We start from the raw sequence: 20,997 nt of genomic DNA on the forward strand, positions 1-20,997 counted from the left end.
TACTGAATTTTGCTAGGAAGTACGTCAGTTCAGAAGGAAAGTGAGATATTGCAGGGGATGGGCTGCAGGGTTTTGGTTTGAAAAACAGGCAGAACTGAGGAATGGAGCAGCCCGAGCAGGGTGGAAGGGTCCTACAACTGGAAAAATATTAGGAATTCTTAACGAAGTTGGCTGGTGTGACGGAACGGGGGTGGCAGCTCACGCTGCTGGTGAGGTGCGGCTGTGGAGCCCGTCCGTTGTGGAATTACACCACAGACAGGGAAATAATGATGCCAGGGCAGAAGCAGGCCCTCAGCTGGTGCCTGGCTCTGGTCCCTTGTGTGTGTGGGATAATTATGATTAGCATAATTAGAGGAATGAAGAACTTGTCTCATGGGGACAGATAAAACCAGCTTTATTTAGGCGGGAGGAGACAGGGCTTCTCTCCCTGACAGCCTGAACCCCTCGGGTGGGAAAACAGCACCTGACAAGGAGATCTGAGCCCGAGCCCGATAGGATACAGACACTGCTTATTTTATCAGAGGTGTAAAATTCCGGCGGGATCTTCCTACAGCGCGGAGGGAAGGGGGAAAAAAATGACCATTTTAAGAATTCAGATCGCTTTTAAAAAAATCGCTGCAGGAGGCAGAGCTGCCGTGGCAAGGCCTGCGCCTTCCAACCGCCGCCCGCGGGTGGTTCCGTGTGTCCGGGCTCACCCCGGTGGCACGGCGCCGAGCGGCGCGGCCGACCGTGCGTGGGGAAGATGGCGGGGCTGCCTCCCCGCTCGCCGTAGCACTGGAGGACCGGCGGTTGCGCCGCTCTCTCCCCGTGTCTCTATGACCGTGGTCGGCGCCTTAGCGTGCTGGCCCCCAGCCGGCTCTCGCCTCGGGTGGCGCTCTAGCCACCCTGGCGTCTCGGTGGTGGCTCTGGGCGGCGGCGCTCTGTGCCGCGGCGGTGCCGTCTCGCTGGTCGGGCGGAGGGCGGGCCTGGCGGAGCCATGGCGGCCGTGCGGGGCCTGCGGATCTCGGTGAAGGCGGAGGCAACGGCGACAACGGCTGAGCCTCGCGGCCCGGAGCCTGAGCCTATGGAAGTGGAAGAGGGCGAGCTGGAGACCATCCCTGTGAGGCGCTCGCTCCGGGAGCTCATTCCGGTGAGGGGCGTGAGGTGTGGTCACGGGCAGGGGACACGGGGAGGGACTGGCCCCTAAGCGGGCGCAGCGTCCGTGAGGGCGACGAGTGTGGCGGGGTGGGGGTCTGCGGGGCTCGGTAAGGTCATGTGGGGTTACATTCGTGGGAAAAGGGGTGACGTGGGGTGGGGGGTGCGTGCGGGAAGGTGATGGGCTGAAGATTGGGGGCATGAGGGGACTTGGGGGATAAGGAGGGTGTGGGGGCAAGTAAAGGGAAGCGGCCGGGATGTGCTTGGGAAGGAAGGGAATGAAGGGGATGGTGGAGAGCAGGATTTGGGCTGTAGTGGAGAGCAGGATTTGGGGTGTAGTGGCAGACTGTAGAGAAAAGCTGTGGGTGGGAGAGTGTGAAAGGAGTGCTTGATGCAAGAACATGGGGAGCACTTAGGGTGGGGAGCGGGGGGGTGGCCCTGGGAGGACTGAGTGGGAGGCACTGGGAATGTGGGTGCTGATGAGTGGGTTTTGAGGGATTCCCTTCTCATCGTAACCCCCCTTCCCCTTTTTCATGTTTGCTAATTGTTCCTGTTCTTGTACAAATTCTAGTAAGATTAGGATTTAATACCTAAAAGTGGGTCAGAGTTCTTTTAAACTCCTAAGTAGTCTTTTGCTCACAAAACTTGTGTGGAAATTACTTCAGAAACTAATCTCTAATTAGCTGATCCACCAGTATGCTTGAGCTTCTACCAAGTGCATGGCCTATGAGACAGCACCCTACTGTACTTCTTTGTGCTCCGTAAGTCAGCCTTAGTGGGAGTTTTTAACTTTAATGTTTATTTTGCTTTTCTTTTTAGTAACTGTAAACATTTGGCAGCTTTAGACAAACTTGTATGCTGTTACTAAGAAAAGTAGTTAAGATTGCGTGTACTTTGGTATTTCTGAACTGACTGGCCTACTTTCTGAAAAAAAGTCCTTTAGCCAAAATAATTATAGCAGCAGAAGTGTAAAGAACACGTTTACTCCTAAAGAAAGCAAGATGTGTTCTTCCAGCTCCAAACTTCTGCCAGCTGATGGTCCTGAGGGTGCCAGAGTGAAGAGGTGCCATTTTTACATATGCAAACAATGGAGGGGACAGAATTGGGTCATTTGTCCAGGGTCTGTGTGGTTTAATGCTGTCATGTGAAGTCGGGTGTCCTGATTGATGGAAATGAGTCTCATCATTTTTTTCTCACTTTGTTCTCTACTTTTACCCTTTATCAGTAGGGTCATACCAAAACAGTAGTTTCATCTTTCTGGTATTTGGAAGTTAGGTTTGAAATAATGATAGGAAGGAAAAGTTACTTGTGTAATTGTGGGTGTGGCTCAGTGTTCAGACTTTACAGATGTGAAGCTTCATATTGGCACTTCAGGAGTCAGGTATCACTGTTAAATCTGTGCGTGTTTTACAAGGAAATTATACCTGAAACCAAAATTGTGGAAGTTCTGGTTAGGAAAGGTGTTTGGTGACTTCCCCTGTATGGCTGAGAGAGTAAGTAAAAACCTTAGCAGTGGCAGGCACAGAAACTACATTTTTCCAAAGGAAAGAATCCTTATAAGGAAATTTGGTTCAGTTCATATGCTTTTACCTTAGCTGATACCAGTGAGAGTTATTGCTTGTTTACCTGTCTGTCTAGGGATGTAGCTTGGAGTAAGGATCAAGGGAAAGAGGATGTGTTTCTTAGAGAAATGGCCAGGTTTTTTTCCAGCATAGCAGTTGCGTTGCTTCTGCTGTTCATTGAGTTTTCATCATCATTTTGCTTTGTTTCAGGACACTAGTAGGAGATACGAAAACAAAGCTGGAAGTTTCATTACTGGAATAGACGTAACCTCCAAGGTAATTTTTGTGCTATGATTCTTCAGCATATTCTAATTATTGCTACCAGAAAGGAGGAACCATTTCATTTATGTTTTCCCCAACGTACACAAAAGCTTAGTGTCATATTCATATAGTTGGCATTTTTCAACCGCTAGGGAATTTTCCTTTTGTTGGTTGTGGCCTGCATCAGGACATGATCTCTCTCGTAAACTGTGAGAATTAGCATTTTTAAGTTACAAAAATTTGCGTGCCAAAACCTGGAAATGTTTCTATAGAAATTGCCTTTGTGCCACTTGACGTTGCAAAAACAAAGCCCTCTGAGACAAGCCAGCTGTGGGTTTTCCTCTTAGGTGAGTGACAGAAGGAAGAACAAGTGCTTGGCAGGAAAATCTGGTTTCATTGCCTTGTATCTTCCAAAGGCATCTTATTGTTTAAGACATAGTTTGAAGAATGTGAACAGCTGTTGCATTTAAATAACTTAAAGTTACATAATTCTGTGGAACTTCAGGAACTTAATCCTACAGCTCATCTCTGTACATCTAATACTGAATTTGCTGTTTCATATTGTACAGTTGACCGCTATATTTAGCATTTGGTGCTGGGGAAACAGCATTTAATCATGTACTTCATAGGACTGACACAATTTTACATGTTCTAACAGATGAATCCCCATGCAACAATGTGCTGATAAATCATGTGTTCCTGTTTTGTATTAGTGAAGCTCAGAAGATTGTGCTTATCAAAAAGTACAAAAAGGGTTCCAGATGAAGAGTGAAAATCAGCTTTTTGGCTTGAACATCTAGCTTGTGTGTTTTGTAATTCAGTAAAGAATTCAAAGTTCCCCTGGTTAGGGGAAAGCTGTTATCTTTTGTTACGTTCTTTAATGATGCAACTCTGAAAAACTTTTAAGACGTGGCCAAAGATGTTTTGGCAATCTTTAAAAACTAGTAAAAAGCCCATGTTTATTTGGAAGTCGTTGGTGGCAGGTTTTGCTTAATCGCAGTTTCTGTTCCAAATTTGGCTTTGGTTATTAAGGTCCAAAAATCTATAATACTTCCTAATAAATTCTCTGGAATAAGGAGCTGCTTAGTCAGTTTCAAAAATTGCACAAGATCCACGTAAGCTGTTGCTCATGAGCTGTTCAAAAGCAGCCTGAATTGGCCAGTCTAAATAAGATCTCCACAGTCAGCACTCTAGCTAGCGTTGTTAAATTAATGTTCAGAGAGACAAGTTTAAATTTTTTTATATATTTAAAAAACAGACAGGGAAAAAACTCTGTAGTCTTCAGAGATGAATTATCCATGTGGTGGAAATGCTTGCTTTAAGAGAGCTTTGTTTTGAGCACAGCCTCTGTACGCTTATTAGGAAGGAAAAGAAAAATGTTACTGTTCCATCATGGAGTCTGAGCATTGTCTGAGACACCTTGTTTTCCACACATCTTGATTCCCATTATGTTGCTGAACCTACATTAGAACTATTATGTGGCACAGAAATGTTTTGGTGCATTATTTCTACATTCTGAAACTTACGGGTCTCTTTAGAATTAATAGAGTTATTAATACAGATTGTTGCTGTCTGGTAGATTTTATTTTAAATATCTGGTCCTTCAGTGCAACTTACTGGGAATGCTGCTGTGATTCCTGTTTTGAGTGCATTGTTTCGCGTTTTGCAGGAAGCAATTGAGAAAAAGGAACAAAGAGCAAAACGCTTTCATTTTCGAGCTGAAGTGAATCTTGCCCAAAGGAATGTGGCGCTGGATCGGGACATGATGAAGAAAGGTACAAATGTGTCCAACAGTCAAGAAGAAAAGTTACTTTTGTTTAGTTCCTCACAGTTCCTTTATTTGATTTATCCTATAGTGTTTCCTGCATCCCCAGAGATTTTTGCCATATCGTTGTCAAAAGAAATCACTTTGGGTTTTTTTCACCTTTTTGATTCAATGTAATTATTTTTTAAATTACTTGACAGTTACCAGTTCACTCCTTATTTTACTTTTTTTTTTTTTTTTCCCCTTATTTACCAGGCCTCCTTTTCTGGATCAGTGCTGCTTTAAGACCCTTTAAATTCTTTGAAAAAAAACAGACCTTGAGCACTGTGTATAGGCGGAGGACTCTGTGTCCCATGCACAGCGAGGTCAGATTCTGCGCTGTATGCACAATGAAACTGGACTGATTGCATACATGCTCTTAGACAGCAAGCTGGGTGTGTTAGAGTATAAGCAGATCAGCCGGGAGACATGTGCACAACAGCTTGGCTCCTTTGGCATCCATTTAGTTCTCAAGGCACTTTTTCCAACTGGCAGCTTGGATAAGCCATGGCCTATAACAGCTCTCCATCAGATGATAAAAGTGAAAGTGTTTTGTACACATGCCTGGGTCATTAGTATTCTGGCTCTTCAGTACTCAAGGGTAACACTTTGGCAGCAGTTAAAAAACAAGTGTTTTTAAGGGAGTTTGATAGCTATGCTGTACCTGCATCTACCAATGCTTGTAATGTTACCTCTCTTCTCGATTTATTGAAGTTTTGCATTGTGGAAGAATAATTCAAGTTACGGTGTTTAGAATGGTGTACATCATGCTTTGCTTTAATTAGCTTCCCTTTAGTTTATTTTAAATGTTTGGTTTATAAACCTGTATGTTACCAATGTAAAAGCTTGTTCAATAGAAATAAGTACCAGTTTTGTATCTCTTCTTCTTCGTAGCAATTCCTAAAGTGAGACTGGACACAATTTACATTTGTGGAGTGGATGAGATGAGTACACAGGACATCTTTGCGTACTTCAAAGAGTATCCTCCTGCTCATATTGAGTGGTTAGATGATACATCGTGTAAGTAAATAGTCTTTTGTCCGTAATTTTTACTCTCTCTTTTTATTTTATTTTTTTTTAGCTATCAGTCATAGCTGTACTTCAGATGTCTTAGTGGCTTTCAAAGTCAGTGATCTTTGTCTGTCTCAGTTTCCCTTAGTCAAAAGAGATTTAAAAGGAAAGAATTAATAATGTCATAAGAATCAAACCCACTGTCTGGTTGAGTATTTGTTATTGGAAGGAGGTAGCATAGAATAACTTAGAGGTGACTTAAGTGAAAAAGAAAAAAAAGTCTGTTTGTGCTGCTTACATCTTTATATAAGTAGTATCGTTGTTTGTGAGTGTCAAAAAAGGTGATCTACTCGGAGAGAAGGTTATTGAGCTGTGTGCGGTTAGGCAGGTTGGTATGGTTTTGTGCTGTGAAGGAGCAGACTTGTTGCTGTATTTGTTTAGTGCATTCTCAAGGAGAAATTAGTGGGTGGAAGAAGGTAGCAGCTGAATGTGATTTACATAGATTAGAAAAGTAATGTAAATTCACATTGCAAGGGCTGTTTCAGGGAGTAAGCATGCAGTGAGATTGCCAGAATGATACAACGTTGTTGCCAGCCATGCTTTCTTCAGTGGCAGTGAAGACTCTGTGAGCGCTATTTGCCACAGCTGGGTGTTGGATCATGGACCTGGAAGGCTTTGAGATTGTCATGCGGCTAGAAACCCTGTAACTGAAATAATATGAAAAGAAGCAGGAGCCAGCGCAGGTTTTTGGATTAGATTGGGATTGCTGGAAACTGGTTTATTGATGAGCATGGCTACAACCTGAGAATTAGTAGGGTGGTTCCCTGGAATGACCCTGAAGGAATTATGTTCCATGCAAGACAAAAGAAACAGTATGCTACAGAATGTTGGTAACCCTGAAGTCACTGTGTATGATGGCTCGATAGGCTGCCACAAGCTGACAAAAAAAATTGAACCCTGGGTAGACAAATGCAGTGAAGAGCTGCTAGGTGAACCTGTGGTGATGCATAAGCTAGGAAGTGCACAGCTTAACTCTATGAGGGTGCATTTCTAAGATTGTCTGATTATCCTTTTACCTAAAGTTACATAGTAAATTTAGCATGGAAACAGAGTGCACTTAGAGTGCAAAAACAGAGTCGTAACAATACTTTAGCCAGTTATAGTTAAAGCACAACTCTTTTAGTGATTGATTTTCATGCTGTATCTGAGTTAGCGTGCCAGCTACACTTGGTGAAAATACTGAGAAAAAGTACTGTCTTCTCAGTATAGATTTGCATCACAGCATGGCAAAAATTTTAACATTCCCAACTGAATTCCATCTCAAGGTGTCTTAGTGCAAAGGTGAACTTAGCCAGTGTTCTGTCTTTCAAACTCATGAACATAAAATGATAAAGGCTTTGAAAATTTGGAGATGTGAAGAGCAGGTAGGCATATGTAGATGAAAAAACATTAGCCAGTCATTGAAGTTAGTGTCTGGCTCTTCTTCACCCGTGTAAAAGTTATCTATTCAAGTAATTTAAGAGAGGATCTCTTACACTAGTTTTCTTGATATCTGAATACAGTCTGCTTAACAGCAGAGCAGTAAATGAGATTTGTTGTTTTATTTGAACTGAATGCATCCATGCAGAAAGCTTTTGTTCAAAACCTGTTTCTAAGCAGTTTTATCTCTTTCAATTTCAACATCTATGAAACACGTTTTATTGGCCTAATAAGTTTTATTTTAGTACCACCTGTTGATACTTGAGGCATGTGCGAGGCATATATACTGAATCATATTGTTAACCTGTGTACATGATAATCAGTGCAAAGTGCTTGAGCAGTCTCTCCTGTTTTCCCCTATTTTCCTGCTTTTTGGAAAAGATTAACAGTATTCTGCAGTAAAGTCCAAGGTTCTGTTCAATTGCCAAAGGGAAAAAAATCAAGGCTTCTTCCCTCTCTCTCCCACCCTGCCCCCTTAATCACATTTGTGTGCCAACACATTCATGAAATACACTGACCTGGATTCAGTATCCTAATTTGCTGTGCTCGGGAAGCACTCTCTAATATATATGATTGGGCATTTCAATGATTTTGGTTTTAATCAGTTGTTGTGTGTGTTTTTTGTAATGTGATGAAAGTTTTGTGTCCTTCAGAATTTCAAGTGCATTAAAGAATATGACTCTCCCTGCAAGAGATATATCCGATTCCTTTTTTTTGTCATGTCACCATATAAAAGCGTTTCTGAACTTTTGTTAGTGATTTCCCTCCAGTAAGGCAGCGTGTGTGGCTGCTTGATTACACAAGCTGCATCTTGTTTTTGTGTGTGTTTATGTATGTCATAGGTAACGTGGTCTGGCTTGATGAAGTAACAGCAACACGGGCTCTAATAAATATGAGTTCGTTGCCTGATCAGGAGAAGACAAAAAGCAGAGAAAACAATGAGGAGAAGACAGCTGAAAAAACCAAGAAAGGTAGATTGAGATATGCATATATAGACATCATCTAGTTAAATCAATGAAACTTTAAACTTGTGCTTGGGTACTGCATAATCTAAATTACTGAAGGAGCTTCTATCATATAGTTTCAGGTAAATGTATTCTGCCACTTTAAAAAAGGCTTTCATCTTGGAAACCTTTTGAAGAAGCTGCTTCTTAAAAGGTGGGTTGGAGCTAGACCAAAAGCAGTAATTCAGTCGATACTGAACATGTTAGATGCAGGGTCATATTTAGATATGATATTTATAGTGGTATGTGTTGCACAGAAGTAAGTCTCTGTGTGTACAAAGGCAGTAAAAGGATGGATTCTAAGTGTGGGAAAAGCAGGTGTAAGAAAATGTCCTATTTTTGAAATAACATGGTTGATTCCTTTCCTGATACACCACCATCCTTTAAGTATGTGGTTCACACTGATGTGACAATGTATCACTTCACCACACCACTGTATATCATCTCTAAATCTGGCCATTATACTTGCAAGAAGGAAGCAGACTGAAAGGTCAGTTATGAAAGAGCCAAGCAGCAAAAGTACATCTTCATTTTGAGATAAATCTGGTACCTAAATGCCTTAATCATAAATTTATTTTACTTTTATGGGTGTAAGTTAAAAGTCGGGCTTTTGCTACCTTAGTACTGTTTTCCTGTTAGGCTGGTGTGATAAATTGCCGTGGGTCCAAGTACTGTACCATACAGTACAAAGCAAAGAGTTACTGTATGTTAATTAACTCTTCCATAGATTTTGTGTAAACATGCTATATGAACAAAATGCTAATAGCCAGTCTCTTTATTCGATATTTACAGTGCTACCAAAAGGCTTTCTAGAAAGTTTGGGGTTTAGGACTTTGTTAAACTTGTGGATCCTTCTAACTGATCCCCTTTTCTTGTTGCTTTTCTCCACAATGCAGTGGCTCCTCAACCATCCGTGTGACTTTAATTTTTGGGCAAATGTTGATAATGCTTCAAGTAAGACTTGTTAAGTTTTTGGAGATCAGTGACTGTCTTCTTTAAATGGAACATAAATATATGTATTTAATCTTGTTGGCTACAAATTACATACTACATTATCATTACACCGCATCTCAAAATAAAAACTGTCATGTAAATTACTCCTGTTCGTCTGGAAAAGTGGGATATTGGATACAAGTACAAACTGTTCAATTACATCTTAAGGTGTGAGATGCCTGCAGATACACTGGAGTAATCTGGCTCAGTTGCATTCCTTTTTTAGATAGGAATTTGAGGGCTATTCAGACATTTAGAGAAGCAAGAGACTTCTCTATATAAATATGCTAAATTTAACATTTTACTATAAGTTTATTATTTGGGGGGAAAAAGTGCTTAATTCTGTCCCTAATGGAACTTCATTATTCAGGTTTGAATTTGTCGAATTTGTTTACCTAAATTCTCTCTTTGGTTTCAGTTTGGTTAATTGTGCTTTTCTCTTTGAACTTGAGTATGTTTTCAGGATCTTTTGAACAGCTGCTGTTCTGTATTTTAAATTTTCAAGTCTGTTGTTGAATGAGATTAAGATAAGGTACTCTGAAATATAAAGAGGTCTTTTTTTAGTCTTAGGTTGATGAAGTATTTTGAGATCTTTGCATGATATTGGTATATGTTGATGGCTGTCCATATTCCCTACCTCTTTTTAATTTCCTTTTTTTTTTTTTCCTGAGGACTGTTTGGGGAAAAAAAAAATTCCAATATCTATTTGCTTACTCTGAGCTAAAAAGAACCCCAAAAAATCTATGCAAGCATCTCACAATTTTAGTAGTTCTGGAAGCATGCACTCTTCTGCTATTATTTCACTCAAAATTAAGTAACTGAAGTTTTTATTTTTCCTCCTGCTCTCTCTCAGGAACTTCTAAACTTTTGAATAATAACCTGGTTTACACTGTTAGTATTGGAAACTTGTAGGTACTTGCAGCTTTTTAAAGGGAGACTGGAGGAAATGGGCTTTTATATGCCTTTTACAGTCTTGGTCTTGCTGATATCTGTCATACCCTGAAATGCAGTGCAATTTCATTTGCTTTCAAAGACATTAATAATCAATGTGTGCTGCTGCAGGCGGTTATCTGCACAGGGACTGCCTAGTTAATATTATGCTGTGCTTATGTGTGCTTCAAATCCCTGTAGACATTTACTGTTTTGATTATTCTCTAGGCTGCACAGAAGAAAGGATAACACCTTCAGCTTGATTTCAGAGAATGTAGGCGATAATAATCAAATGTGTCTGACACACTAAAATGGAGTTTTGGGTTTTTTTTTTTTTCCCCAATTATTTTCCTTTTTAGAAAAACAGGAAGAAAGTTCTGATGATGAGACAGAAGAAGGCGAGGTTGAGGATGACAATCCAAGTGATGTTGAGGTCAGTACAGAAGGAAAGGGAAAAACACTATTATGGAATTTTTGTTCTGACTTGTGTAAAGTCTTCATAACATTATAGTTTTAACCATGTATATTTGCAATTCACAATGTAATTATCAAAGTAAATTAGATGGGGAAATGACAGGAACTGCAGGTATGCTGTGGGTGTAGAAGAGCTATGGAAGAGTGTTTTGTAAAAGTAGATTTTGAAGAATAGATAGGGCATCCAGCACGTAAATGCTAGGCTGGCTGCTCCTTTCTGCTGAGAGGAGGCAATGAAAGAACAATAATGGAAGGCAACTGCCTTTCAGCAGTGAAGGCAGTGCTTAAAGAGACAAATAGGATTTAGGCTTTCCATAAATATGTGTGGGAATCAGCATACACATTGATGTTTTGTAAGTAATTTAATCTTCACTGGCTGAATATATAATAGGTGTGATTAGCATTTTCTTTGAGTGGCTCAGTGAACACTCGTACATCATGGAAGTCTGAATTGAGTTTCTATAAAGCAGATATAAATGAAAAAGCATTTTAGTCATTGTGTTGAGGGCATAAGAACTTGTTAGTAAAACCATTTAGATACAAAACAAGCAAACAAATCAAAATTTTTGGTGTCCAAATTGTGCTATTTATTTTCTGCATTTCAGTTAATAGTACAGTGTCATCTGAAAATGCCTGGATTTAATAATCTGATACAATGTTATGAAGGAAGAGAAGGAAATACTTCAAATCTTCAGGGCAAGATACTTTAAAAATTCATGTTAGTTTGTCAAGAAAAAAAACAGAGTTCATTTGAACATAATTTGAAAAGTAACTTTCTTTAATAATCAGTTGATTGCTTCTCTGTAAGCAATCAATTTTTGTTCAACAGTAATTTATTTTTGAGTCCAGAATACCTTTTTTGCCCCCCAAAGTTGGATGCCCTCTCCCAGGTAGAAGAGGATTCTCTCCTGCGTAATGATCTTCGCCCTGCCAATAAACTGGCTAAAGGAAACAAGCTATTCATGAGATTTGCTACTAAAGGTAAATGAACAGCTTAACAAGCTGTTGTTAATAATGAATTTGCTGCTTGTTGTAGTTTTATTTGTTGACTAATTCATGACTTGAAGTACCTGATTTTCATTTGCAAAATTGTTAGTTTTTTTGCTAATAGTTAGGTATTAAGGTTATGCAATATATCCACATTTAATGTGTGAATTAAATTCAAGTTGTATGAAAATTGTTGTATATTAAAAATTTTATCTTGGTCTCAGGGCATTCTTCACAATACCATAGAATAGGTTTTATGATGCCCTTCTTCACAGAGGTAAATTTCACATTTTATAAATAAGAAAATAATTTGAGATGCAGGTGAGGTAATCGTGGAAATTACCGCTAAATACAGTTGAGATATTACATGATATTTATGAGTAAAATGAAGATCTGTGTAATGTCTAGACCATGTGGGAGCTGACATACCCATAAAGAAAAAAAGGTCATGAATAAGGTAAGTAGCCTCTAGCAGTTGCAGTGGGGTATAATGCTCTGTTCAGCTGATATGTAGGAACTCAGTCTCCCTAGAATGAAGTTTCTAGACACAAATAAAACTGTGGTGGTAGGAGGAATTTCAGAGGTGTCAGCAAAATTGTATCCTTCATGAAGAAGGCTGAAGTACTGCTGATCCGTAAGACATACTCGGTCTTACTTTCACTCTGTGTCTTTGACTGGATGATTATTTGTTTTTATGCTAGTGTTGTAAGATACATTCTAAGAGGGGAATGCTTTATGTTTTTTCAGATGACAAAAAAGAGCTGGGAGCAGCGAGGCGAAGCCAGTATTACATGAAATATGGCAATCCAAATTATGGAGGCATGAAAGGGATTCTTAGCAATTCTTGGTGAGTACTGGATAGAGGAATTGGAACATTGCAGTTGATTGGACAAGGTAGTCTAAAATTTGTGAATTTTCTTTCTATTCAGTTTATGTAGATGCTTCTTATGTGTAAATAATGTTTTTGCAATGTGACTATGGATTTGCAAGGGAAGTATTGTCTCATGAAAATAATGTTTGTATTCAAAACATTCAGAACAGATCTCTTGACGGAGATTTATGTCTTCTGCCATGAGAGTAAGCGATAATTGCATATGCTTAATCTGGGACTGAATATGGCTCATTCATTATGCATTTTCTGTGACAGGAATGTCGTTCTTTTTGTGATGTTTCAGGAAACGCAGATACCATTCACGTCGAATCCATCGGGATGTGATAAAGAAAAGGACACTTATTGGGGATGATGTTGGCTTGACTCCTCCTTATAAACATCGTCATTCAGGTAATTGATGCCAATATGTCGTTGACCCTGTAAGAACACAGCTGGGGAACGAAGGGCTGGAAAGGGCCTTAAACAATGGCCCATCTAATCCCCTGTGTGAAAGTGAAGTGTACTTCTAAAAATAGATCTTAATCACGTTTTAAGAGTTTGCAGGAACAACTGAGGGAGAAACTTCATGCTGGTCATTAGCTTACCAAAATAGCTGCTATTTTCAATTTTTCTTTTACAAATGTAGGACATGGGGACTTACAGCATCAAGGGCAAAAAGAAGAGATAACTTCTTCAAACTTCTTGGCCATTTGTCTTACTTGCTATGTCAATTCTTCCAGTCTATGAAAAAGCAAGTGCTAGATGTAGAACAATAAAGATTACGAAATTGTATTAATTAGACTTGAATATCTTCATCTACTCCCTAAGGTAGGGGGCGTGCATTAAAAGAATAATTGGTGTAAAGATCCTTGATGTGAGACAAATATGTCAAAGTTTCATATGAATGGCCTGTTGAAAATACAGCCATCAATGTATCAAATCTCATGGAAGATTTTGCATGTTGATAATGTGTTTTCTGAAAAGATGCTTGCACACTGCGGATTTAATTTAAAACATTACAAACAACTTAAATTTTTAAGTTGTTGATTTATATTTAAATCAGTATATGTGATAAATTCATCCAAATGATACATGTGTTCTTTATGGCATTTCTTCTTACAGGATTTAAAAGGATTATCACAGAGCCTGCAGTTGTCACATTAAACTCTGCAAGATCGTAGGAACTGTTCAGGAAGTATGAACTGCACTACTGCAAAAGGCAGTTTTATTTAAATATTCAGTCCAGCTTTATGCTTGAGCAGGCTTTTGAGATGTGAACACTGTGGCCTTTTTTTTGTTCTGTGGTGATTTTCTTCCTCTTAGGCTATTCTGTAGTGTGGATTCCCCTTGGAATACTTTGCAAAATGTTCTCTCTCTTTAGCCGTGGAGAACTACAAAGACTCATTTGTAGTGGATCATTAATTAGAGCAGGTTTTGTTTTTTCCTTGGTTTTGGTTTTAAAGTACCTTACATGAGTGATAAAATTCAGTTTATTAGAATCAATTTGTTTTGCCACAGGCTTAGTAAATGTTCCTGAAGAGCCTATTGAGGAGGAAGAAGAGGAGGAGGAGGATCAGGATATGGATGAAGATGACAGAGTTGTGGTAGAGTACCGTGATGAACTGCAAGCTTTCAAACAGTCCCGAGACCGCAGTGCAGCAAGACGATCGAGTGCTAGTGCATCTGATTCCGATGAAATGGACTATGATCTCGAACTGAAAATGATATCAACACCCTCTCCCAAAAAGAGCATGAAAATGACCATGTATGCAGATGAGGTAGAATCACAACTGAAAAATATTAGGTAAAATTTTCTTATTCTTTAGAAGTATCAGTGAAAAAGCATTCTAAATTTTAATTAGTGACAAAGCTGTCGGAGCTTAAAGACAAACTACTGAAGCTACTTTTTCAAACCTTAACATAATTTTGTAGTAGATATTTTAAAAAGAAATACAGAAAATAGTGATACAGGCTTTTAATTATAATTAACTTTTAAAAAATAATACCTTTCTTTGCAGATTTCTGTAACCGTGCTTATTGATAATAATGAAGCTTAAAGTGGAATCAATAGAAATTTGTGCAAGCCAGTGCAATTAACTTTTTGCATTTCATTGCTAGGCCAGGGAGAAATAACTCCTTTTTCTCTTTTCCCTTCACCCCTTCCTCTTTTCTCAGAAAGAAGATTAACTCTGAAGTGTTGATGATAAAAAGGAACTGATGTTCATTATGGGCGTATTAACCAAAATCACATGTATTGTAGATTATTAAAATAACTTTTAACATGAATCCCTTCAGTAGTATAATTATACTTCATTATAATGTCAAGTCCTTTAACAGAGCAGATAAGCAACCTCAAAACTGAATTTTGACCTGGAGGCACAGCCTTAAGGAGACAAACTCGATACCTGCCTTGAAATGGATACCAAGGTGTTCATGCGATTATTGCTAAACTTAGGATTCTGACTGGAACACGTGCTCTCCTAAGGAATGTTCTTACCTCTGTTTCTCAGTAGAGAAATCCTGATACTACTGTTTTGTATGGTGTAATTTTGCATACAAGAAGATTTAAGAACTGTACTAGTTTTTATTTTATTTAAGGGACATTAAATCTATTTTAATTATTTTTAGAAATTCTATGCGAGCAGATAGCATAGCAACCAGTAACATCAAAAATCGGATTGGCAGTAAAGGATCATCAGAGAAAGTTGCAGATGTAAGACTACTGTTAGAAGAAAAACGTCAGAATAACAGTGCGCCACGTCAGCCAAACAGCACTGTAAAATCAGGTAATTTTAAACTTACATTGTGCAGAATTGTGACTGACTCATTAAAATGGTTGTGTTCATTTCACATCTGTGCTCCACTGCAACTAACAAACCTGAGAGAATTCTCTTCAGCAGCAGTTTCTGCATTCATGCATTTAATTTTTCCTCATTGAGAGACTGAGTTGGGGATTGCTTTGGGGAAAAATGAAGTACTTTTGAGTGAAAGAGTGATGTTTATATTCATCCATTTTCTTTGCCTGTGTCTGTTTCCCTCCACTTTGTCCTTTTTGATTTGTTTACTCCTTGAGGCAGAGATTCTGTGCAACTCTGAGAAACATGGCACATGGGGAGGCTCATGTACAAAATCAAATGTGAAACACTAGCTAGTTCTATGAAAGAGCATGTGTTACATGAATATGGATGGTTTTTTCAATTGGCAGGTTTATTTCTGGACTTAATTGACTATTGCTTTTTTGACTTGGGTATGTGTAATTTCAGCTACTTCTGCCATATGTAGTATCCAGAGGATTATCTGACTAATAAGCGAAAGATACTCTCTTGTATCAATGTAATGTAGAACTCACGTTAGTGTATTTTGGGGCTCTGACAAGTTGACACCTAACGCCCTTCGCATTTTTGTTTGAACCCTCTTTAAGACTAGGGGCTTCTACTAAACCAGACAAACTTCAGAATGTAAGATTGACATCATGGGTAAAGTATCAATATATTTAGGATTCTTATATTGTAGTTTTCGTTTTATGCTGCAAAATAAAAGGAAACATTAGAATTCTAAAGCCAGGTATCTATTATCTGAAAAGATTCATTGAAGATAAACCAGTTTTCATATAGTCTTAACTCATGCTGGATGCATAACATGCTGTGCTGCTAAAACAGAAATGCAGCAAGCAATAGGATAACTGACTTTGCTGATCTTTTGGACAGAGTGCAACATGAAAACATTAAATGTCAAATTTATTGCCAAAAAAAAAAAATACCTGCATAAATTGTATTGCAGACATTGCCAGGACTGAAATCTAAGTATGAAAGACTTAAATGAGAAGACTACAGAAAAAAATAAAAACAGTCTAGTTTCAAGTTGTACAAATTGTCAACAAGCATAAAACTAGCTGGCAGAACTAGAGTAAATGCAACATGCTTTTTTGTCATTTTAATCACTGAAAATATCCCTAGATGTGCGGCAACGACTGGGAAAAAGACCACATTCTCCAGAAATTAAACCTCCAAGTAGTACCTCTGCTCCTCGTCGAGAACCAATATCAGATGTACACAGCCGGTTAGGAATCCCCAAACAAGATGTAAAAGGCCTCTATTCTGATACCAGAGAGAAGAAATCAGGTTAGTTTTATGGAGAAAATGTAATACTGCAATTCATTTAATTTTGGAGTATAAGAGAAATTTCAGCAGAAGATCATGTAAAATTAATGATTAATTAGCAGATGTTTGTTCAGAGCTTTGAAATCTGAGTACATATAGGTAGGTTGAGCTCAGTGTTTTTATGAGCAATATTTTTATGTACATATGCTTAAAAGTAGAGGACTACTTTAAAACTGTGGTCAAAACAGGGCACTAAAATAAGCGTAATGAATGCAATTGGCACTTCAGACCTGTTTGTAGCAAACTCTGCAAATGGGGGAAAAACAGTGAACAAGGCTGCACTGAGCCTCCCATATTTAACTTCAGCTGCTGCTTCAAAGTTAAGTTCTGTGCCAAACATCAAGGTGGGAGGCGTACGAGGAGTTCAAAGAGATGCAGTGAATTTACGACTAGGTTCCTCAGACTTCCTCCAGAATTCCTCATAGTCCTGTCTTTTTTTTGTAAAATCTTTGTTTTTCATCTGATTAGGTAATTTATGGACCCGATTAGGATCTGCTCCGAAGACACAAGAAAAGACTTCAGATAAACCTGAAAACTCTGTGGCATCTCCAGAGGAAGATGATTCAGAGCTCCAGCGGGTTTGGGGTGCTCTTATTAAGGAAAAAGAACAGTCTCGGCAAAAAAAGAGTCGATTGGATAATTTACCATCTCTACAAATTGAAATCAGCCGAGAAAGCAGTTCTGGATCAGACTCTGAATCATGATTGTTTTTACATTCTGGTCCTCAAGCTTATGACTCCGCAGTGTGGCAAGTTTTCCTTTGCCCAAAAAGCTGGACACTGGCAAAGACTCTGCAGCGAAGGTTCCAGAAGTGTCTCTGTTCCTTTTATACAAAAACAGAGATACGTATACCACTTGAAACCTAAAGCAATCACGTTTGTCTGGAGTCTGTGATTGGCCCCGTGTTACATAGGGCATTGTCTTCTATGTTTATGACAGCAAACCTGTAGTTAATTATAGCAAAACACTTTTCCCCAAGCTTTGAACTTAAAAGAAGAGGCAGAAATGCTCTGTATTTTTAAGAAGACCTTTTTGTTGTTAATATTTGTAACATGGAGCCTTTTAACAAAATATTTTACACAGTTCATCCAAAGAACAGGGCATTTCATAATCAACAACATTGCCTTGCCCTTCTGGCTCTTACCAGCACCTTTCCTTTCCTCTTGAGGTAATAACAATAATGCTTCCTGGGTAGGCAGCCAGCAAGGATAAAGCATGAAGGGACTGTCATGTTCCCTTCTTCCAAAATACTGAATGTAAATCTAAGTTAAACGTTTTAGTACAGTGAAATGTCACATAGTATCCAAGTAGCATCACTGCTCTCAAGGAATTCTCATTTATTTCGGTGATACTATGTTCTGCTGTAGTAGGGATTGAGATGTTCAAGACTGCAAAGCTGTATGTTTGAGAACTGCAAATTCCCAATGGTTTGATTTTTTTTTTTTTTTTTTGTTACATGATGAGACATTTTCTTTCATCTCTTATTTGAAGAAATGTAACAATTTAAAAGCATACATTTTTATATTTGTGAGAATTTTCCCGTTGGCCATGGTGAAAGCTATAGTGGTGTTTTCCTATGTGCTGTTTAATTATATATGTATAACTGAAAGAGAAAAGGAAAACTATAGAATCACTGTCTCATGTCAATATATTTTTTGAATGTTCTTACTGTATAGTACATGTGGATGTGGACACCGTTACCTTGTTACATTCAGCTTTTTTACCTGCATACCCTCTTTAAGTAGGAAAAAGGTTTGATCAGTGTGCAACTGCAATTTTTTTCTTGCTGGCTGTGGCATTTATTTTGTTTGCCAGTAATTCTGAGTAAGGAATAATGCTAGCGCATCACATCCTGGTAAACAGAACAGGTAGCAAAAACATTGTCTGCTACATTTTGATAGTCTGAAAATTTGTTTGCATTTCTATGCACCCTGTTTCCTAGGTTCTGTCAGTCCAAAATGTCTATGAATATCTCTTCCCCTTTCTGCTTTTTAACAAACGTTTTCTCTTTCCCCCCCCACCTAATTTTGTACTAAGTTGAAGTAGGTTTGAAGCTTCACAAAAGCAAGGAATCTGCAATTAACTTTTCTTACTGCTTTATTATGTGTAAGAATAGGAGCATGTAAAATGAAAGGTACAGTGACTAGAAGGGTAATCTGGGGACTGACTGGGCTTCAAGATTTATTATTCCCGTGTTTTGTGACACTCATCCTTGATTTTATATTTAATTATTGAATATATAAATATGTCTCATAAAGTACTGTTGAGAGTAAATGACTGCAATGTCTGATCACTGTAATAATTCATTTTAACGTGTGCTTTCATTAATATATCTTTCAAAGCCTTCAAATAGAATCATACCCATACCATACCTGTTTCTCAAGCTCCTGATAAAATTTGTTTAACTGGTGTCTTTTTGCCAGCAAACCTTTGTGTTGTATTACTGCTTTGAATCAGTTATAACCTTTTCTTTTCCTGAAAAGAGGTGGTAGATATGAATCATCACCTGGTCTATGAAGACAGGCTTCTGCATTGTTGTGAACTCATTTTTAGGCTCAGGAACCGGTTGTGCTTCACGGTTAATGTTGCTGGTAACCGCTGTGTTTCCATGTAACTACTCATAATTTGAGCCCGGTGAAGGACAGACTGACTGGTCTGAAGGGCAGAATGACAGTAGAGAATCGCTTCCACTGATAGAAAAGATCTGAACTGATGGATGTGTGAAGTCGGGAAAAGCGATGTAGGCAAAGGCTTGTGTTTGAGGAAGGGGAGCCATTAACACCGGGTCTGTCTTCAAGGTAGTCATTAGCATGCCTTGCAAATGACTGCACGTTAAGTCAGGTCTGCTTATGGTTTGGGGGGAGGGCTGTGTGTATTAACGAGACCGTGGTAGCTTAGCCGCAAGAAAAATAGTTTACTGTTGAAGGGACCTATAGAGAAGGGTGGTTTTCTAATGTAATTGAGTATTTGTCTGGTTTTGCTTTTTGATGATGTACAGAGAAGCCTTGAAAAGTGTTTGCTGGTGTCAGGAATTCTAGCTTTGGTCTTCCTTAATTACCTGAACATGAACTGCTGGGTTTTGTTAATGAAAAATGAGCACTGCATCTTTGGTGAACGCTTTTTTTCTCAGCATGGTTAACTGAAGCCTGTCTGACCTAGAGGGAGATTGCATAGAGAATGTTCTTTAAGTCCCCTTCTCCTCGTGGTCAGCTGTTTTGTTCTTAGCTAATGTGTTCTTGACCTTTACCTGAACTCCCAGATATTACTGCCTTCAAGGGAGTTGGATGCTGAATTTAATGTTCTGATGCAGAGGCATGTAACCTATGTATTTTACTCAAATGAACTTATGTTGAAAATTGCAAGCAGGAGTGTGACTTTGGCTTTTGCTGGAGCATCCATGCCTTGGAGGGAAAAATGGTTCTGGATTTGGGTGAACATTTTTAGTTCCTGTTAGAGATTGTAGGACCAGAGTAGTCCTCCTTCCAGCAAGCTTTTGTGGTTTTCAGGTGTATTTTTTAGGAAATGGTTCAGGTGACTGTTTTGCGGTGCAAAAAAATCGGCGTAGGAGCTATGGGCTCTGTGCCTGCAGCTGTCCTCAGGCAGGCTCTGGATGTTTGGTGCCCATGGTGAGACTTGAAAGTGAAGGCTTTTGATTTTGTTGTGTTTTATTTATTTTGAAGATGATGGCCCACATGTTTTAACAGGGGAGAGGAAAGTGGAAAAAACCTAACCCTTTCCAGCTCCAAGATGACTTGATAATGTGAAAATAACGAAACTTTTATTTAAACAGCTATTCCATTCTCAAGAAAACCGGTCTGAAATGGCCCTGAGCTATGCTGGAACATCCCTAACGGAGCAGCGCTGCGCTGGGCCCGGTGCGGGCCTGGCGCCTTCCCAGGGCCGGGCTGAGCCCGCCTGCCTGCCGAGACGGTCTGCCCCGGCCCAACCGTCCTGAACCCGCTGCCCAGCGCTCAGCCGAGCGGGGGGATGCCTCGGACCAGGGTCGAGCGAGGCTGAGGAAGCCCAAAGGCCCAGCTCCCCGCCGCTCCCGCCCGGAAGGAGGACAACGCAGGAAACGGATGCCTCGGCCCGCCCCCGCCGCGCTGGAGCAGTGGCACTGCCCGCTACCCCCCCTCCCCGCTGAGGGGTGGTACGTCCCAAGCCTTTATAAAGGGCCGCCGCGCTCTTTGGCGCCCTTTCGCCCTGCGTGCCTGCTGCAGGTGGGTTGGCGGCAGGGGTTGCTGGGTGTTGCGGGAGGCGGGTTAGGGGCGAGGCGGAGCGAGGCGCCCGTGTCATTTAGGCTGAGGTGAGAGGGCCCCCACCACGC

General features: G+C 39.7%; 1 protein-coding gene across 1 annotated transcript; it reads left to right on the forward strand.

Moving 5' to 3' along the window:
- Positions 1-931: 931 nt before the first annotated feature.
- Positions 932-19,097, forward strand: NCBP3 (nuclear cap binding subunit 3). The gene is made up of 13 exons (XM_037374619.1): positions 932-1,129; positions 2,907-2,972; positions 4,627-4,732; positions 5,656-5,781; positions 8,094-8,222; positions 10,538-10,611; positions 11,525-11,633; positions 12,387-12,486; positions 12,815-12,921; positions 14,029-14,314; positions 15,139-15,296; positions 16,467-16,631; positions 17,139-19,097. The coding sequence occupies exons 1-13, from the start codon at positions 977-979 to the stop codon at positions 17,372-17,374; spliced, it is 1,815 nt and encodes a 604-aa protein (XP_037230516.1). The 5' UTR covers positions 932-976; the 3' UTR covers positions 17,375-19,097.
- The last annotated feature ends 1,900 nt before the right edge of the window (positions 19,098-20,997 follow it).

This window comes from Falco rusticolus, chromosome 1 (assembly GCF_015220075.1).
Source record: "Falco rusticolus isolate bFalRus1 chromosome 1, bFalRus1.pri, whole genome shotgun sequence".
NCBI classification, from domain to species: Eukaryota; Metazoa; Chordata; class Aves; order Falconiformes; family Falconidae; genus Falco; species Falco rusticolus.

Coding starts and splice junctions, on each gene's coding strand:
- NCBP3 (XM_037374619.1), top strand. CDS start 977: ATGGCGGCCGTGCGGGGCCTGCGGATCTCGGTGAAGGCGGAGGCAACG. Junction 1,130..2,906: donor CGCTCCGGGAGCTCATTCCG/GTGAGGGGCGTG, acceptor GCTTTGTTTCAG/GACACTAGTAGGAGATACGA. Junction 15,297..16,466: donor AAACAGCACTGTAAAATCAG/GTAATTTTAAAC, acceptor AAATATCCCTAG/ATGTGCGGCAACGACTGGGA.